A 17,694-nucleotide genomic window follows, 5' to 3' on the forward strand; every position below is an offset into this window, starting at 1 on the left:
TCAGCAATTTAAAAAATACTTGGGAGTAAATAATCAACATGGAATATTTTTGAAAACATTCAAAAGCAGAGTTTTGCCCCAAATTTTGTAAACTGAAAGACAGCTTATACTCCACTAGGTATGATTCCCATCCCTGGGGGGATTTTATCTGGGTATTCCACTATCAAAGCTCTTGAAGTAGTGATAGTATGAAAACAAGAGATATATCTAATGTGGCTTAAAATAAAATTGTAATGAAAAACTTTTACAGCCCACATCTTCCATTTGGGAATAAATGACACCTAAAATAGTACTCTCACTCTTATTCCTCAAGAAAAATTAATATCCAACTCTTATGAGTCAGATGCAATCAGTCATATTCATTTTAGTTTGCAGTTAGGTAACTTTAATTGACTTGTTTTTCTTTTTTGCCACTACAGACATATATCTATAATAGAGAAAATTACAGGTACTTTAAAGCTTAAAACATTTTCATAAATGATTGGTTTTCAAGTAACAAAGAATACTTGCATCTGATTAGTTTCTTAGGAGTTGGAGAGCATGAAGCTTGAGTGTCTCTATTGTTGATCAGGTACATAAGAAACCAATAGCTTAAATGTTGTGTCATTACTAAGTTACTGGAATTTTCTGTAAAATAGTAATATGACATTGCCATCTCTATTTGAAAATGGGTTGGCCTGAAATCCAAAATTATTGAAATTACATTAGTATCTTAAAAAAAAATTGCCTTGTATAAGTGAGATTTGTTTCTGTATTGCAAGGATAGATTAATACCAGATGTAAAAATAATTAATTATAATGAGAAATTAAGATGAAAAATGTGAACATCTCAGTGGATGAAGTCATTAAAACAGATTTTTTATCCATTCTTGATTTTAAAAATACCCTTAGTAAAAAGTCAAGAAGTTTTTTTTTTTTTTTTTTTTTAATTTTTTCTGTGTGTTTTTGGCCGGGGCTGGGTTTGAACCCGCCACCTCCGGCATATGGGACCGGTGCCCTACTCCTTGAGCCACAGGCGCCGCCCGTCAAGAAGTTTTTTTAACATAGTAATAAAATATATCTGAACCCAATGACCAGCAATGTATATAGTTAATGGGGAATTATTTTAGGCACCCGCAGTAAAATAATTGTTTTTAATCTACTAGTCTATAGAATAAGAGAAATACACATTGGCTGCAAAAGCTGCAATTGTCAACCTGGAAAATATAAGAGATTAAATTTAAAAAATAAAGATAATTAGAGTTTAGAGTTATATCCCACTAATAGGTAAAAATAAATAGTAGTTTTTTCTACATTAAAAACTCCACTGGGCAACATTCAAATTGGAACAAAAAAGTTAACAGAACTGGAAATATACTTTAGCATGAAAAAGGCCATTTTACCTAGGACACCAAATTAGAAACCACAAAGACAAATATCAGGTTAGATTCTTTAACTTTAAGAATAAAAAACTTAATCCAATAAATAAAATAGAAAGGCAAAAACAGGGAAAATAGTGGGGTATATATAGGGTGCCAAAAAAGTGTACACATTTTAGGAAAAAAACTATATTAAAATTGTAATAGTCAATATATTCCAATAATGTTTGTTATCTTGTATATTGTATCTTTTCTCTTATAATTGCAGAAGTCAAGTGTGACTTGAGTGTTACAATTTTAATATAGTTTTTTCTTTCTTAAAATATGTGTACTTTTTTGTCACCCTCTGTATATGAGTTAGAATTAATATGTCCAGAGTTTTTTTTTTTTTTTTGTAGAGACAGAGTTTCACTTTAAGGCCCTTGGTAGAGTGCTGTGGCCTCACACAGCTCACAGCAACCTCCAACTCCTGGGCTTAAGCGATTCTCTTGCCTCAGCCTCCTGAGTAGCTGGGACTACAGGCACCCGTCACAATGCCCGGCTATATGTCCAGAGTTTTTATAAAGCAATAAGAAAATGGATAAAGGTCATGAATGGGTATTCTCTTAAAAAAATTAAATAGCCAACACCAAATATTACATTTTACTGGTTATGAAAAAATCAAATCAAGATGATAATTACATTTTACCCATTAAATTAGCATACATTGAAAACAATGAACTCTTGTGATGGTGGCAGTGATGTGACATGGTACTTGTATAAGATGTTGATGGAAGTGGAAAACGGTAATTTTCTGAAGAGCACTGTGCATATATATTTCAAAAATCTCAGAAAGGGCGGTGCCTGTGGCTCAGTGAGTAGGGCGCCAGCCCCATATACTGAGGGTGGCAGGTTCGAACCCAGCCCCAGCCAAACTGCAACAACAACAAAATAATTGGGCATTGTGGTGGGTGCCTGTAGTCCCAGCTACTTGAGAGGCTGAGGCAAGAAAATTGCCTAAGCCCAAGAGCTGGAGGTAGCTGTGAGCTATGATGCCATGGCACTCTACCAAGGGTGACAAATTGAGACTCTGTCTCTAAAAAAAAAAAAAAAAAAAACTCAGAAACATGCATCTTCATGCTGAGCAAAAGTGAGATCCTGTCTCCCCCCAAAATAGAAAAATTAGCTGGGCATAGTGACATGTGTCTGTAGTCCCAGTTCTTGAGAGGCTGAGAGGCAGGAGGATTAGCTTGAGTCCAAGAGCTTGAGGTTGCAGTGAGCTATGATGACACCACTGCACTGCACCCTGGGCAATGGAGCTAGACTGTCCAAAAAAAAAAAAAAATTCCCCCAAACAATGCATCAGATTTTACCTACCAATTCTATGATTGGGAATTTAGCCAAAGTAAACCAATAATCGTATTTTCAAGGAGACATGAATAAGGATGTTCATTGTAGTTACATATATTAGGGGAATTTGGAAATTCCCAAATAAAAATAGGTAAATAAGTTGTGATACTGCCATATATATTGAAAAAGGACATTTACTATTATCAGAAAATATTTATACTTCAATAAGGAGAAAATCGACACCAAAAGGTATAAATTCTTTGTTGTGCTTTCTTGTATTTTCTAATTTTTCACAATTAAAGCTCACAATTATTGTAATCAGAGCAAGAAAAGATTATTTTAAAGTGAAAGGAAGTGATAGAAAGTGTGATATTGTAGAAATGTTTTCCTAAGATGCTTCTTGGTCTGATGATGCGTTTGTGGGTTAAAATTCTTATTTTTTCTGCTTTTCCTCACCCCCCCACCCCCCATAACCTTAATTGTCATTTAAAAAAAAAAAATTCTTGTTCTTGAGCTCACTAACTTTGTGACTTAGGCAACTTCTCCATGCCCCACTATTCTCAATCTGTAAATCAGTATTAGAATTATACTAACTTTAAAGTGTTGCTGTGGGGATTTTATGTAGACTTAATATAGTATTCACATGTAGCAAGGGCTCAATAAATTTTATGGTGAATAAAGTACAGTGAACTTTTTTTGGATGAACAATGGGAAAAATTCTACTCAGCTTTCAGTATCAAGAAAAGCCATACATCTCTAGAAAAATACGTTTTCATTAATCTAATGATGTAGTAAACCTTAAAGTTTAATATGCTCCCATCTTTATTTGGCTGCTAATCAATAAATTTGGGGCCAACCAGGTATGAAAAAATGCTCAGCATCATTAGTTATCAGAGAAATGCAAATCAAAACTGCAAGGAGGAGATATCATCTCCCCCCAGTTAAAGTGGCTTTTATCACAAAGACGGGCAACATGAATGCAGGTGAGGATATGGAGAAAGGGGAGACTTTGTACATTGTTAATGGGAATCTAAATTAGTGCAGCCACTAATTATATGGAAGGCCCTCAAAAAACTGAAAGTAGAACATAGAATAACATATGACCCAGCAATGCCACTACTGGGTATATGTAGGTCATGATGAAAGTTTTGAGACAGACCCCGTATGGTCCATTATTTCACTTTCAAGAAACACAGCTAACAGCATCCTTTGTGATTCACCTGTGCAAGTTTCAACTTGCTCAGTTTATTGGTGTTGCTGAGAGGGTGTTGTTTGTTTCCATTTGCACAGATTTTATGTTTCTTGATTTTTGTGTATCTCAAAACTTTCTTAATGACCCCCATATATCCAAAGAATTAAGATATTGGTATTCTTGTGTTTATCGCTGCATTATTTACAATAGCCAAGATATGAAATCAACCTAAGTGCCTATCAACATGGGATAAAGAAGTTGTAGTACGTGTACAAAATACAATATTGGATAGCTACGGAAAAGAACGAAATCCAGCCATTTATAAAAACATTGACGGAACTAGAGAAGAGAAAGACAAATCTTGCATGTTCTCACTCACATTTGGGAACTGAACTTTAATAACAATTGACCTTTGGGACAGAGAGTAGAATGATGGTAACCAGATCGGTAGCAGAAAGGTCTTCTGTATTTGTACTTTCCAAGGAATACAAGGCAACCATAGGAGTTATTACTTTTATGTGATAAATAAAAGAGGAGACATTATGGCAATGACATTGTGAATGTTCATTTCAGGTAAATTTATGGAATTTACTCATTTGGGAAATTCACTCTGTAATTTATGTCCTTGTAAAAGAGTTGCAAACTACATTCTGAAACTTCTTACAAATATTTCAAATCATTCTCTAAAAAAATCATTCTTTTACAGCATCTCCTAAAAAACATTCCTTTCATCAGTTTGTATTTTATAGTGAAATACATAATGCTTGGGAATGAATTACTTCCTGGCAAAACTAATCTGTGTCAGTTTCTTGCCTCTCCTAGGTGATTACATGTACTTTATTTTCAGCCTTCTCAAAAATGTCCCTGTCTTCTCCATTTCTAGGCAGCTACTACACCCCATGTAAAAAGCCAAAAATAAAATGAAGATTTCTCAGTGCAAGATGCGATACTGGCTATTTCCAGCTCTTTTGGCAGTTGCTTATTTCTGCACCATCGTCCAGGGTCAAGGTAATCAAAAACTTCTAAGAGAATCAGGAGGGTCTGGAACTCCAGCCATCTTGGTCCTGATTATTGTTTTTTATTTTATTTAAGAGTCTGGGACTCTAGCCATTTTGGTCCTGATTATGATTTTTATTTTATTTACCCTAATAGTGCTTCCTTGGATCAACTGTGTTTCTAGGCAGGGTAATGTGTTGGCTCTTGCTGAGTTTTACCAACTATTTGCACTGTAGAAATGTACCACAACTTTGATGAGGGTTATGACCTCTGCAGTGACTGAGCATAGTAATTTTGTGGAAGATGGTTCAATAGCTGATTCTTGAAGTGCTTCTGAAAAAAAAGGCTGTGCAAATTTAATCAGTTAAAGTCAAACTTGCGTGTCACAAACTCAGTCCTATTAATAAATCTCTAGTAATTATATAGCTTTAATAACGCGGCTGTGTGTGTGTGTCTGTGTATTCTAATCATGCCTTGTTTCTGATACAGAGTGTATGAGATATTTCTAGTACTTCATACGTGGTTTAATTTTTCTCCTCACCCTAAACACTGAACATATGGCTTAAAGGTTACTAAGGTTCTGACAGAGGCTGCTGATATGCCATTTTAAGCATTTCTAATGATTGCTAGCATTTTTTAAATTAAATTTAATTTGGGCAATCTACTTCTTGTGTAGTAGGATCTGCACTTTTATTTTTGACTCGTTTTTATAAAGTTAAGTCTGGGATTGACAAACTACCATCTATGGGCCCCATCTGGCCCGCTGCCTAGATGACCATGCACATTTGCTTACATATTATTTGTGGCCATTTCATGCCACGATGGCAAATTTAGATGGTCATGACAGAGACTGGATGTACTATAAAGCTGAAAATACTATCGAGCCCTTTGCAGAAAAAAATATGACAACTTTCTGAAGAAAGGACAGATGACTGTACAAAGTGACATTGCTAGACAAATGTAACTACGGAGAGTGAAGTGTTGGTGATGAAATGTCACTCAACAGCTGAGCAAGAAAGTATTAATGTGATAAAATGGTTTTAGGAATGTTAATGTCTAATGTGTGGAATTGATCATTGTGGAAAAGATAAATGCACGAACTACCACAACCACTTCCTCAAAGTGAGGCACAGCTGTTTGAAAGGAATGAAATGTGCCCCTTTGTGTGCACAAATAGCCGTTCACACCTAGGGTTAAGGGCTGCATTTCCCACTACTTCATTGAACACATAGTGGGCAGACAACATTTATGTTGATGAAAGAATGCTTTTAGCTGTGACAATTGGAGATGTGGTAAAGGAATCTGAAAATACCCACCTGCTAAACTTCAGGATACAAGATACAGGAGCTCAGAAACAAAGGGCAAGAAAATCACTAAGCCCTTCGGAGTTGCCATTTCAGTCTAGTGTAATTCAGAAGTGATCATTTGTGGAGTAACTGATAATAGACAGCTCTTCTGAGATGCTTTCAAGGATGCTGTTTATCAGATGTACGTTGTTAGCCAAATTCTGTTTCAAATAAACACTTATGGGGCAAATTCTGTATGCCAAGTTCAAGATTCAAAGCTGAATAAGACCATGTTTATTTTCCTTTAAGTAGCTTACTGTCCACAAGGGAGACAGAAGTATAAGCGGATACATTGTAATAGAGGTAACATGGGGTTTGGCAAAACAAAGATAAAATGAGAGCTTGAAGCTGATTGTGGAAGACTTTAAACAGCTCTTCTTTAGAAAAACACTAAGAGCAACATTGACAATACTCATCTTCATAACTCATAGGCACTTGAGGGATAAAAATAAGGTATGAGAGACTGTTAAAACTTGTTATAAAAAATTATCCATGAAATAGGTTTTGGAGGTCTGAAGTTGACAATGTGACTAGAGAGAAGAGAATGAATGAATCCAAGAATCAAATCAGAGATAGAAGAGATAGAATGTGTTTCATGGTTAAGCGTGGAGACAGACAGAAGGGAGGGAAACATTGCTGACAACTCGGAAGCTTGTTGTGAGACGTCTGAGCAAATGGGACCTTCCCCTTCCACCCTGTGCTGCTACTGCTTCTATGTGTTTGCATCTTGATTGTCTGTCTGCCTCAGCTCTCGAAAGGCCGTGGTTCTCTCTTTAGTGTCTGTGTCTCCAATTCAGAACAATGCTTCAGGCATAGTAGACATTTGTTGAACAGATTAACAGATGAAGCAAGTATTGGTGTGGAGGATAACGAGCTCAGTCTAAGACAAATACATGACATTTAAGGTGTTTGTGGGACCTCCAGCTGGAGCTGTCTGGTAGGTAGTTGGTGGTCTGGAATTTTGGGGGAAAAGATCAGGGCAGAAGATGTTTGAATTGCGTTTTACTTAGGAATTAGTGTATAGGGACTTTTGAAGCCCTCAAGGTAGAATTAGAAAGGGATATCTCAGTGGAAAGAAGTGAAGATGAGCCTAGCTCAGTGGCATATGCCTGTAATTTCAGGAAGTGGAGGCAGGAATATTGTTTGAGGCCAGGAGTTTGAGACCAGCCCAGGAAATTTTTTAATTTTTATTTCTAAAAAAATTAAGAAAATATTAGCCAGGAGTGGTGGTACATGCCTTTAGTCCCATGTGCTCAGGAGGCTGAGGCAGGAGGATCACTTAAGGCCATGAATTCAAGGCAGCAGAAAGATATGTTTCGGCCACTGCACTTCAGCCTAGGCGATGACAGAGCGAAAGTGAAGTCTGCAAAACATCAATAGTTAAGAGAGTTTAGTGGAAAATGACTGATTAAAATAATGTGATTATAAGGAGAGTATAGTGGCTCAGAAGTAAAGGCTGGAGCAACTTTCAAGACGGAATATGTTGACTACATGTTGGAGGAGATCCTAGTAAGAAAAGTCCTTAGGATGGCACTGGTTTTGGTGACTAGGGAAATATGTGAGACTTTGAGACATCTCATCTTATTTCTACCATGACACCACTTATTTACATGATTGATTTTGAGCAAGGAATAAAGAATATGGATTGCTTTAGTGAGTCCCTGTGGTGTGGCCAGTTTCGACACCAATTTGCAAAGCCATATAGACACGAACAAAATAGAAAAAGAAGTGTGATAGTCAGAATCATGCACCTGTGAAGATGTTTACAACTTAATCGTCAGAACCTGTGAATATATTATATGGCATGGGGGAATTAAGATGTCAGATTGAATTCAGGTTAATAGTTAGTTGATCTTGAAATAGGGAGATTATTTTAGATTACTGAGTGGGCCCAATGGAATTGAAAGGGCTTTAAATATTCTAGATTACCTGAGTGGGCCCAATGGAATTGAAAGGGCTTTAAATATTCTAGATTAGCTGAGTGGGCCCAATGGAATTTAAAGGGCTTTAAGAGGGAGGCAGAGGTGCCAGTGCCAGTGATTTCACATGAGAAAGACTTGACTGACCACTGCTAGCTTTGAAGTTAGAAAGGAGCCACAAATCAAAGAATGTGGGAAGCTTCTAGAAGCTAGGAAAAAAACCCAAACCAACAACAAGAAAAAGGATTCTCCTTTAGAGCCTCCAAAAAAGGAATGTTACTCTTCCAACACCTTGGTTTTGGCCTAGTAAGACATGTTTCAAACTTCTAACCCTTGGACACACACACACTGTAAGATAAGAAATGTCTGTTGGTTGAAGGCACTAAGATTGTGCAAATTGTTATAGCAGCAATATGGGACTAATACGGTTAGGATTAAAAGGCATATAGGAAATGAATGCCCGCTTCTTAAATCGCTAATCATCAAAATGTGCCTTACCATTTAGTCTGTCTATGTAATATTTTATGAAAAAGTTTCCCTCTCCAGAAACTGGGAACCCACCTTGGCTCAAGTAATTGTTTACGCCTGGATTATTCTGGCATTTTCTTTTCAAGAAAAGTTGTTGAATGAACTGGAATACAGAAAAAGTAATGTTGTTTTGGCTGTAGGAAAAGCATGCACACAGTAATGACAGAAAGATAGAGTCAATACTTTCTTAGAATTTCACAGAAAATATGTCCTTGGTTCTAGTCTGTTTGTTTTGGATGGCTGTGAGAAAGAACCACTGAAGGTAAAGTAACTATCATTTAAAAACCGCAAGGTGCATAAAATTGGAGACTTTGTGTGAAAGCTGGATTTAACTTTACAAAGACCTCTGTGTTAACACATTGGCACATGTGTTTTGCTATCAGTCATCAAACATATTTGGAAGTTGAGAATATTTTCCATGCTGCTGTTTTTAGCATATTTGTGATACATCATGAAATAATAATCTATTAGGTTCTGAATACAATAAAAGGAACCCTCTAGCATATCCCATAGTATATGTTTCCCAGAATTTAATTGCTCCTGTTTATAAAACATTTAATAGAAAAGATGAGATAAAGAGCTAAGGCTTTCGAGGGTCTCTTTTAATCACTTGAAAAAATAACCAAATACTTCTCTGGTGTTTAAAGATCTTTAAAAAATGAATGTACTTGGTTGTCTTATCAGTTTAGCACTCTAAGTTGTATTTTAAAGAGAAAACACTCTCAGTGTGACCTGTGGTGCTTCATCTCTACCAGTCAGAGATTTTTGGGTTATTAATAAAAGAAAATTTCTTTAGCAAATTTAAGTAAAAATGTATTACTAGTAGGTAATTCACTGTTTCATAGACTTGAACCTTAAAAAAGGTGGGAATCTGGGAACCTCCTGGGATATAATTTGTAGGAAATAATGACCATTTTCTTTAGATCTTGTTAGAATCGCTGGAGCTATTTTTTTTTTTTTTTTTTTTTTTTTTACCCTTCTATTGCTAGAGTCAAGTTTGAGATTGTTGGTGTCAAACTGACGTGGTTTGGGTCATTTTTCTCGCTCCTCAGGCAGGAGAGGATGGCTGATTCATAGGGCAGCCAAAGTCTTCTGCAGCAGGGAAGGACTGTTGTTCCTTGGAAGGAAACCAGGCTGCTGTCATATAAGGCAGAGGGAACGTGATCGTAGATAATGAAGAACAGAAGATGTCCATTGCAGCAATCCTGTGTAAAAAGTAACTTTTAAAGAAGTAAATGAGAATATTTTATGAAAATAAACACGTAGACAGGTTGCTACTTGTCGAAACAGCAAGATTTCAAATCGGGTTGAAAAGAAATAAAAGGAAGAAGGAAGTGAAGAATGAAGGGAGAGAGCAGGAAGTTAGTCCTTTAATAAGTATGAAATATAATAGAATTTTTTAAATGCTTGCTAATAATGGGGCTTCAATGGAACAACATAAAAATTTCTCTCCTGCTTATGAGCTTCTACTGGAGTGACTGCAGTGAAATTCTTTGGGTTTAAAGAAAATTTTCCCTCTCAAACAAAGCTCAGCATGACACAGCAAAGCAAAAATACCCCTTTACTTGCAGTAAGAAGCCTAAGCTGGAGGTGGAGCAGAAGATAATGGAGGGATGTTCCTCAATCTTCCCCCTCAATCTTCCTTTAGCATGAAGATCATATATTCCCAAGTGTTGTATGGGGCCTAATCCCACATTGGAAACCTGATTTCACCGAGCAAAGAGTGAATCTGTTAGTTTTCTTTGAGTTTATGGTGTGTGCTACCAATGAAACTTTGCCCTTAACATTTGTCTTTGTGAAAAGGTTAGGATTTGAACTGAGACAAGTTAGCTGTTGAGTTAAGTTCATGCAGGCATTTATAATTATTACTGGAAGCTAAGTATACGTATAGAAAAGTATTTCCTTCATGCTTATAAGAAGAAAAATCATGGGTCTGGTATTAAATATACACAAATTTTTATTCCATGAGATAAGAGTAATTATTTCTCTGCTGTTCCCATAGTGTTTCTGTCAATCTTGCTGCCCTTGCTTTGGCTAAAGTCCCAGTGCCTTCCAGCAGGGGAAATAAGCTAATTTTGAAATCTACAGCTCTGACCTCATGCCTCTTTCATTCTTAACTAGCATTTTTTCTTTTCAATGTTTCTCCCCGAAGGCATAAACCTAAAGGAAATTTTAACCTTGTGTCTAACCAAGATTTTTTTTTTTTTTATGATTGAGAGAATATTTATGCTTGTATAGGCAACAGATTTGGTCTGTTGATAAAAGGTAACAGTGATATTGCTTTTGACTGGCAGTTACACTGGAATTTTAGCCATATGAACCATTTATAAATTAATTAAAAAGTTGAGTATTGATGGATTTTGTCATTGCATTGGTTTCACGCTTTATTTTCTTGAGCAATTTAATGGAAGCCAATGCCACTCTGGGTTCTAGTGCACCATCCGAATTATCTGAGTGTAGTTCATGCTGCCCTCATAATTTTCCGCTGGAGGTTTATTTATTTATTTTTGACACTATTAAAATTTGCTTTAAATATTTCTTTGGGGAAAGAGGGCACCACATTTCTACTCAATGAAAAGAAACTTTTTTTTTTTTTGTGGTTTTTGGCCGGGGCTGGGTTCGAACCCGCCACCTCTGGCATATGGGGCCAGTGCCCTACCCCTTTGAGCCACAGGCACCACCCTGAAAAGAAACATTTTTACAGTAGCCTTTTACTTTTTATACCTATAAGGTCATGAATTCATGGGAAATAGGTGTCAGCAGCTCAGGCTCCGTTCTGTTGGTTCTCACAGAGTGTGCTTCTCTGGGGGGAACAGATGGGAACTTCTAGTTGAACCTACCTATCTTTCTCTTTGGCTTCCTTCTTTTTCTGATCATTTTTTTCATGCATTTTAGGAAGCCATCTTAGCTCTTGGAATGTTTAATATGCTCAATTTGAACCTTAATCCTCATGGCAAGAATCTTGCCCTTAACTTGTTTGTTTATAACAATGCCACCAGCATGCTGGGTAACACTGTGGACTCTTCCAGTTTTGCCATGGTGACATCTGTGTGGCATACCTTTTTGAGCAGTACCATTCCCTTGATGTCTATCACCTTTCTTGCAGATTCGCATGCAGGTGCCAAAGGAACAACTCTGTGTTTTCTAAAAGGCCAGAGACCATGTCTCAAGGGCCCCTCCTCTTTCCTTTCATGTCATTTTGGTGAATTACTGGAAAATGGCATCTCTGAGGTTTAGAAGGTTATCTGTCGACTAAAAGATGATAATGTCTATAAACTCTGAAAACATTTAAAGAACAAAAACATAGATAGAAAATGCTCTAAAGATTTCTGATTTTTAACCTAGGAATTCTGAATGTTAATTTCTTTGTTCTTCTTGAGATGTCAACAGATGCTAATGGAATCGGTCGACAGTTTTGGAACCACCTAGATTGGACCCTCCATCCTGCTTGTACTGTTCCACTTATTGGTTCCCAGGCATGCCAGCTTTCTTTCACCAGAACATTCACACAAAAGCTTGGTCAATACATCTACCAGCCCCGTGACTTGATTTGACTCAGAAACTTGGATGCATTGTTTAACATTTTTTAGTTCTTATTTTAAATTTTCTTCCATAAGTAATAAGAACCTATCTATAACTAGATTTTCCTCCCCCCAAGTTGAAGGCCAAGCAAACATAGTTAACACTTTCTCTGCTATGTTTAGGAACCTTCTTCTTCCATCTGAACATAGTTGTTCACAGGATAAATTCATATTTCCTATTAACCAGAGTAATGTCAACTCTTTCTTCCATTCATGTCAAAATGAGAAAGAGAAGCTAATGTTTTTGTTCTACATGAATGGAATTCTCTATTTAGAGGTCATGAAGGACAACTGGAAAGAGAGTCTACTCGAAAGATTGTGTGTTCCAGGGCTTACTGGTTTCAGAAGAGTGGAGGGTTTGCAGAGTAGTAAATTCTTCTTTCATCTAGCTAAGTAAAAGGTGACTTCTTAATAAGGATCATCTTCCAAAGAGACAGTGTATTTCATCTGGGGTCAGAGATTATCCTTCCCCATATGTAAACTTGGGCAAGCCTCTTAGCCATGCCTTGGTTTCTTTACTTATAAAATTGGGATAGCAATGTATTTTTGTGAGGATTAAATGAGATTTTGAGTTCAACCATTGGATGAAGTAAAGGAGAAGGGAAACAAATATTTCTTGACCATCTATTATAATGTATTATATTCATTACATACATTATCCTGTTTAAAATCGTCATCTCTCCTTTGCAGAACGCATTGCTGTCACCTTTTCTAAAAATAAGAAACCTGAGGTTTTGGAAGAAAAGATAATGCAGGTCTACATATTTTTGTAAACTGTCAGAAAAGATACACTATTCTGGGCTGATTGCTGACCTCGTGCTTTGTATCTTTCTGATAGGTACATAAAACAGCTATACTTGAAGAGTGGATCAAAGTTTACAAAACATAATTATCTTTTATTTGGTCCCGAATGCCTATACAATCTTCCTCAAATGTTTTAAAATGAATGTCCTATTCCCATAACATGTTCATAATAGCTTTCTCAAATTATCATATTATCAAACATGTTGGATTACCAAAGCGAAAAATCTAAAGGCATGGAACAGGTCCCAATAGAGTAGATTATAAAAGCTCGTATGTTCCAAGTAAAAAAATCCTCGTAACACAATGAAAGTATTTTACAAGACTGGCTTCAATTACTAAACTAGGCTAGAGTATTAAATTCTAACAGTCTTCGTTCTTTGACATGAGGTCAGTACTATTTGAAAAGTGGGTACCCAAGGGGTAAGAAAACAAATGCTTTTAATGGGATTGTAGAAAGGACATATTTTGAGGATGATGAAGTCTTTGTATTTTGATTACGTCACTTTGACTTTTCAACTTATCTAATGGGAACTTAAATGTTTCAACATTTAAACAATTTTTCTTTTTCCTTTCTAGTGGCTCCACCTACAAGGTTAAGATATAATGTACTATCTCATGACAGTATACAGATTTCCTGGAAGGCTCCAAGAGGGAAATTTGGTGGATACAAACTTCTTGTGACTCCAGCTTCAGGTAAAAACAATGACTGTGCTTTCTAGTGCATTAGCAACTCTCTATACCTAGGTAACTGAAAATACATCATGCCAAAGATCCCTTTAGGATCACGTGAAAGCTTTTGATTTTTATGATTTCAGTTTAAAATATTACCTTCCAGACAAGGACATAACGTTCCCAAAAGTGTAAAAAGTGACTCTTTGGCTTCCTGTAATTCTCTTCAGGCCAAATTTGCAGACAATCAGAAAGTTTTACTTCCTCTGTTTAGACATAGAATAAATACTTTTGGTTCACTGACCCTTGAAAGAAATACAATCCACTTGAGTGTCCAATAGTTGTGACTGATTGAATAAATTATGATTAATTAGCTTGATAGACTATCATTCAGCAATATACATTAAAGTTATGAAGTGTAAGTAGACATTGTGAAAAGAAGTGATAATTAAAGTAGGAAAAGCATAAATTGAATAAGTTTATCAATCATGAATATTTTTGTAAAGTATGTTTTGATTGAATTTTTATTTATACTTTATGTTTTAATTATACAAATGTAATAAATTAAAAACAATACAGAGCATGGAGGGGAATCCAGCTACGTGGCTGTCATGAAGACAAAGATGTCTTCAACAACTATAAGATTAGTTGAATTCAAAATCTGGTTCTGTTGCCACAGGAGAGTGACTCCCAATGCTGTGAATCACTTGTGGTCTAAGTGGATCCTTGGTTTTTCACAAGAAAGAACTCAGAAGCAGAGTGATAGTATAAAGTGAAAGCAAGTTTTATTTAAGAAGCATTGGAAGTTGATTCCACAGAGTAGAGGCTAGTTCTTGCCGTGGAAGAGAACTGGCCCCATGGTTCTTTTAGTGTCTCTCTACGCAATGGCTGAATTATAGGCTAAACAAGGGGAGGAATATTCTCCTTATTTCTTGCAAAGGGAAGGTGTTTTCCTGGAATGAGGGCAGTGCCCTCCTTTTGACTAAATATGGTCAAACAGGAAAGTTTGTGTCATCAGATACATGAGGTGGGGTTTCTTCTCCAAGGAACTATTATGTAGTTACTCCAAGGAAAATACTATGTATTCTCACATAGTACATAATACGTATTTAAACATTGCATATTAATATAATATATATTTATGTAGATATAGTGATTTTTTTCTTTGTTGGTGATAAAGAGGGTTATATGGACCTGGACTCCTTTCTGTTGTTGACTTTTCCCAGCTGATTTAATGAGGGAGACAGGTGCTCTCTTGTTGATAAATTTTGAATGTTTGTTTTTTAAAATAAGGTATCTTAAATGTAAGAGGTTCTTGAACATCATTGATTCTAAAGATCAAAATACAACTTACTAATTTGTGGTACCTCTGAGAATCTCCTATGCTTAATCTTGAAAGATAATTATTTTTTCCTCTAGGTAATCAGTAGTTTAACTTTCCTTGATTAGTTGCAGATGTTACTGAGGAGTCATAGACTCTTAGAAGCGACTTTAGTGGCCTCTGACCCAAACATCTACCTGATCCTTGAATCCTCTCAGCAAGAGTGTACCCAAAAAGTAGATGTCCAGCTCTTGCTTGAACATCTCCTGTGACAAAATAAAAATTGAAAATGAAAGCAAATTATTTCTTGAGAAATCCTAGGTTTATTTTCACCCAGCATCCTTTCTGCCTGGTCCAAGCTAATCAAACAATCTCGACACTCTGGTATCTTCTTGATTAAATATAGTAAATAAAAAGAATAATAAACACATCAAGTCACAGAATATTAACAGACATTTTAGCACAAGGAGATGTGGTCCAAATATTGTTTATGCCAGTTGTTCCCAAGCATGTTCCCTTGTAATCTGTAGGATGGTAATTAACTATTATGCAATCAATGGTTTAATGGTCAAATAAATTTGGGAAATGTTGGTTTAAACAGAGTTGAAATCATTTTTGTTACGGGATTCTTAGAGGCTTTTGAAAAATAATATACCCTATGACTCTCAAAGAGGAACTTAAAATGCATAGTTTTGGGAGGTACTTTTTTTCTTTTAGTGAAACATGTATTATGAAAGATTTATTTGATGCACTTTGTAGTAGATGAGTTTTTAATGATAGAAGGAGTTCATAACACAAAACTTAAAATCTTGAACACAAATGCTTTTAAGGAAATGCCTTTAGCCAAGAGGAAGACTCAGTTTTGCCTTCTAGTAGCAGGCAACATGGATAAGTCAGCACCAAATTTCAGACTTAACAAAATATTAGAAGGTGATTAAAATATAATTTGTTATGCTTGATTAATTCAGCAAATGTCAGACCCTTCTTGACAGAGAGAGATAGAATTGTAGATTTATTTCTCTTTTCTCAGATAGTAATTACTTCCAGAAATTAGAGAAGAAAGTTATAATTTAGAATTTAGCATAATCATTTTTTTAATTTCCATCTTTATTTTATTATTTTTTATTTATTTATTTTTTTATTAAATCATAGCTGTGTACATTAATGTGGTCATGGGGCACCATACACTAGTTTCATAGGCTGTTTGACACATTTTTATCACACTGGTTAACATAGCCTTCCTGGCATTTTCTTAGTTATTGTGTTAAGACATTTATATTCCACATTTACTAAGTTTCACATATGCCCTTGTAAGAGGGAGGGGGATTGGTGGGATTACACCTGCGGTGCATCTTACAAGAACATAATCATTGAGTATTTAATCAATAGTATTTTCAGGAAAGCCTTAGATGTCAGTCTAATTTGATGGAGAGGTCATGGGATTTTGAAATATTTTCATGGCTATGCTGACTTTTCAATAGCCAGGTAATGTGGTTCTTTTAGCATCTTGAGCTAGTAGTGGTCAGATTTGAGATAATTAAATTACTCATGTTTCAAAGATCTTTGACTCACTTTAGAGAGTCCATGGAAAAACTTTCAGCATGGATAATCATATTCAGCCTGCCCATATCTTTCCCCTCACTTTTAAGTGGAATTCTTTCCTTTTAGAGTGTATTTGATATTGAGGACTTGTTGCCCTCTAATCTGATACCATGGCATTTCCTACTATATAAAAGCAATGGTACGTTATGATGGAAACATTTTGTGAATTTGCTTGTATCTAATTTAGACAGTTCTTTAAGTTATCTAGTATAAAAGGAGTGCAAATGAAAATGAAAACTATATTTCTCTTTATTATGTGCCATTTATAATACATAAGTACTCTTATATGTATTTTTAAATGACTTCGCTTTTTGATGTATATCAAAAAGAATGCTGTACACTGTAAATATATACAATGAAAATGAATTTTTAAAAAGTCTTCAATCTAGCTCCCTAATTGCTAATTACTAAAATTTCTTAATGTACTCAGTTAACTTTATATCTTAGAATTGATTTATCTTTCTGTTTTATTACAGGTGGAAAAACCAATCAGTTGAATCTCCAGAACACGGCAACTAAAGCAATCATTCAAGGTCTCATGCTGGACCAGAATTACACAGTCCAAATTATTGCATACAATAAAGACAAAGAAAGCAAGCCGGCTCAAGGCCAATTCAGAAGTATGTATTAAAGGTCTTAAAGTATCACGCTGGGACTCTTTCTCATGATTGGATGTGAGTCTGTGATATGTGCTGTAGCGGGTTAAAATCCTAGGTAGATATCATAAAAGACCTTCAGTCCAACCTTCTGTGAATTCCTCCTTTCTGTAACACTTTCCTGCCCTTCCCTTTCCCCACTTTGGTGGATTCCTACTTATACTTTACATCTTAGTTTTCAAAGCCCTTCCTTGACACTGTTCCCCACACCTTCCCTGGGCATTTCTTATGTGATTTCTTAGCTTCCAGAGCTTCCCCTCTGGTTGTACAATCACAACATATTATAATCACCTATTTACTTCTCTGTGTCCTCCACAAACCTGCAAGGTTTTTGAAGACAGGGCCTTGATCATTTTCATTTCTCATTGTACTGATATTACCCGTTATATGTCT

At 35.8% G+C, this 17,694-nt stretch overlaps 1 protein-coding gene across 4 annotated transcripts in view; it reads left to right on the forward strand.

Moving 5' to 3' along the window:
* The window catches only part of COL14A1 (collagen type XIV alpha 1 chain), a 239,651-nt gene that overhangs the window by 31,111 nt on the left and 190,846 nt on the right, over positions 1 to 17,694 (forward strand). For all 4 annotated transcript variants that reach the window (XM_053558381.1, XM_053558382.1, XM_053558383.1 and 1 more), the window contains exons 2-4: positions 4,763 to 4,887; positions 13,630 to 13,746; positions 17,122 to 17,265. In XM_053558381.1, the coding sequence (XP_053414356.1) occupies positions 4,800 to 4,887; positions 13,630 to 13,746; positions 17,122 to 17,265 (349 nt within the window). In that variant the 5' untranslated portion in view covers positions 4,763 to 4,799. The remainder of the gene's footprint in view (positions 1 to 4,762; positions 4,888 to 13,629; positions 13,747 to 17,121; positions 17,266 to 17,694) is intronic.

This window comes from Nycticebus coucang, chromosome 13 (genome assembly GCF_027406575.1).
Source record: "Nycticebus coucang isolate mNycCou1 chromosome 13, mNycCou1.pri, whole genome shotgun sequence".
NCBI classification, from domain to species: Eukaryota; Metazoa; Chordata; class Mammalia; order Primates; family Lorisidae; genus Nycticebus; species Nycticebus coucang.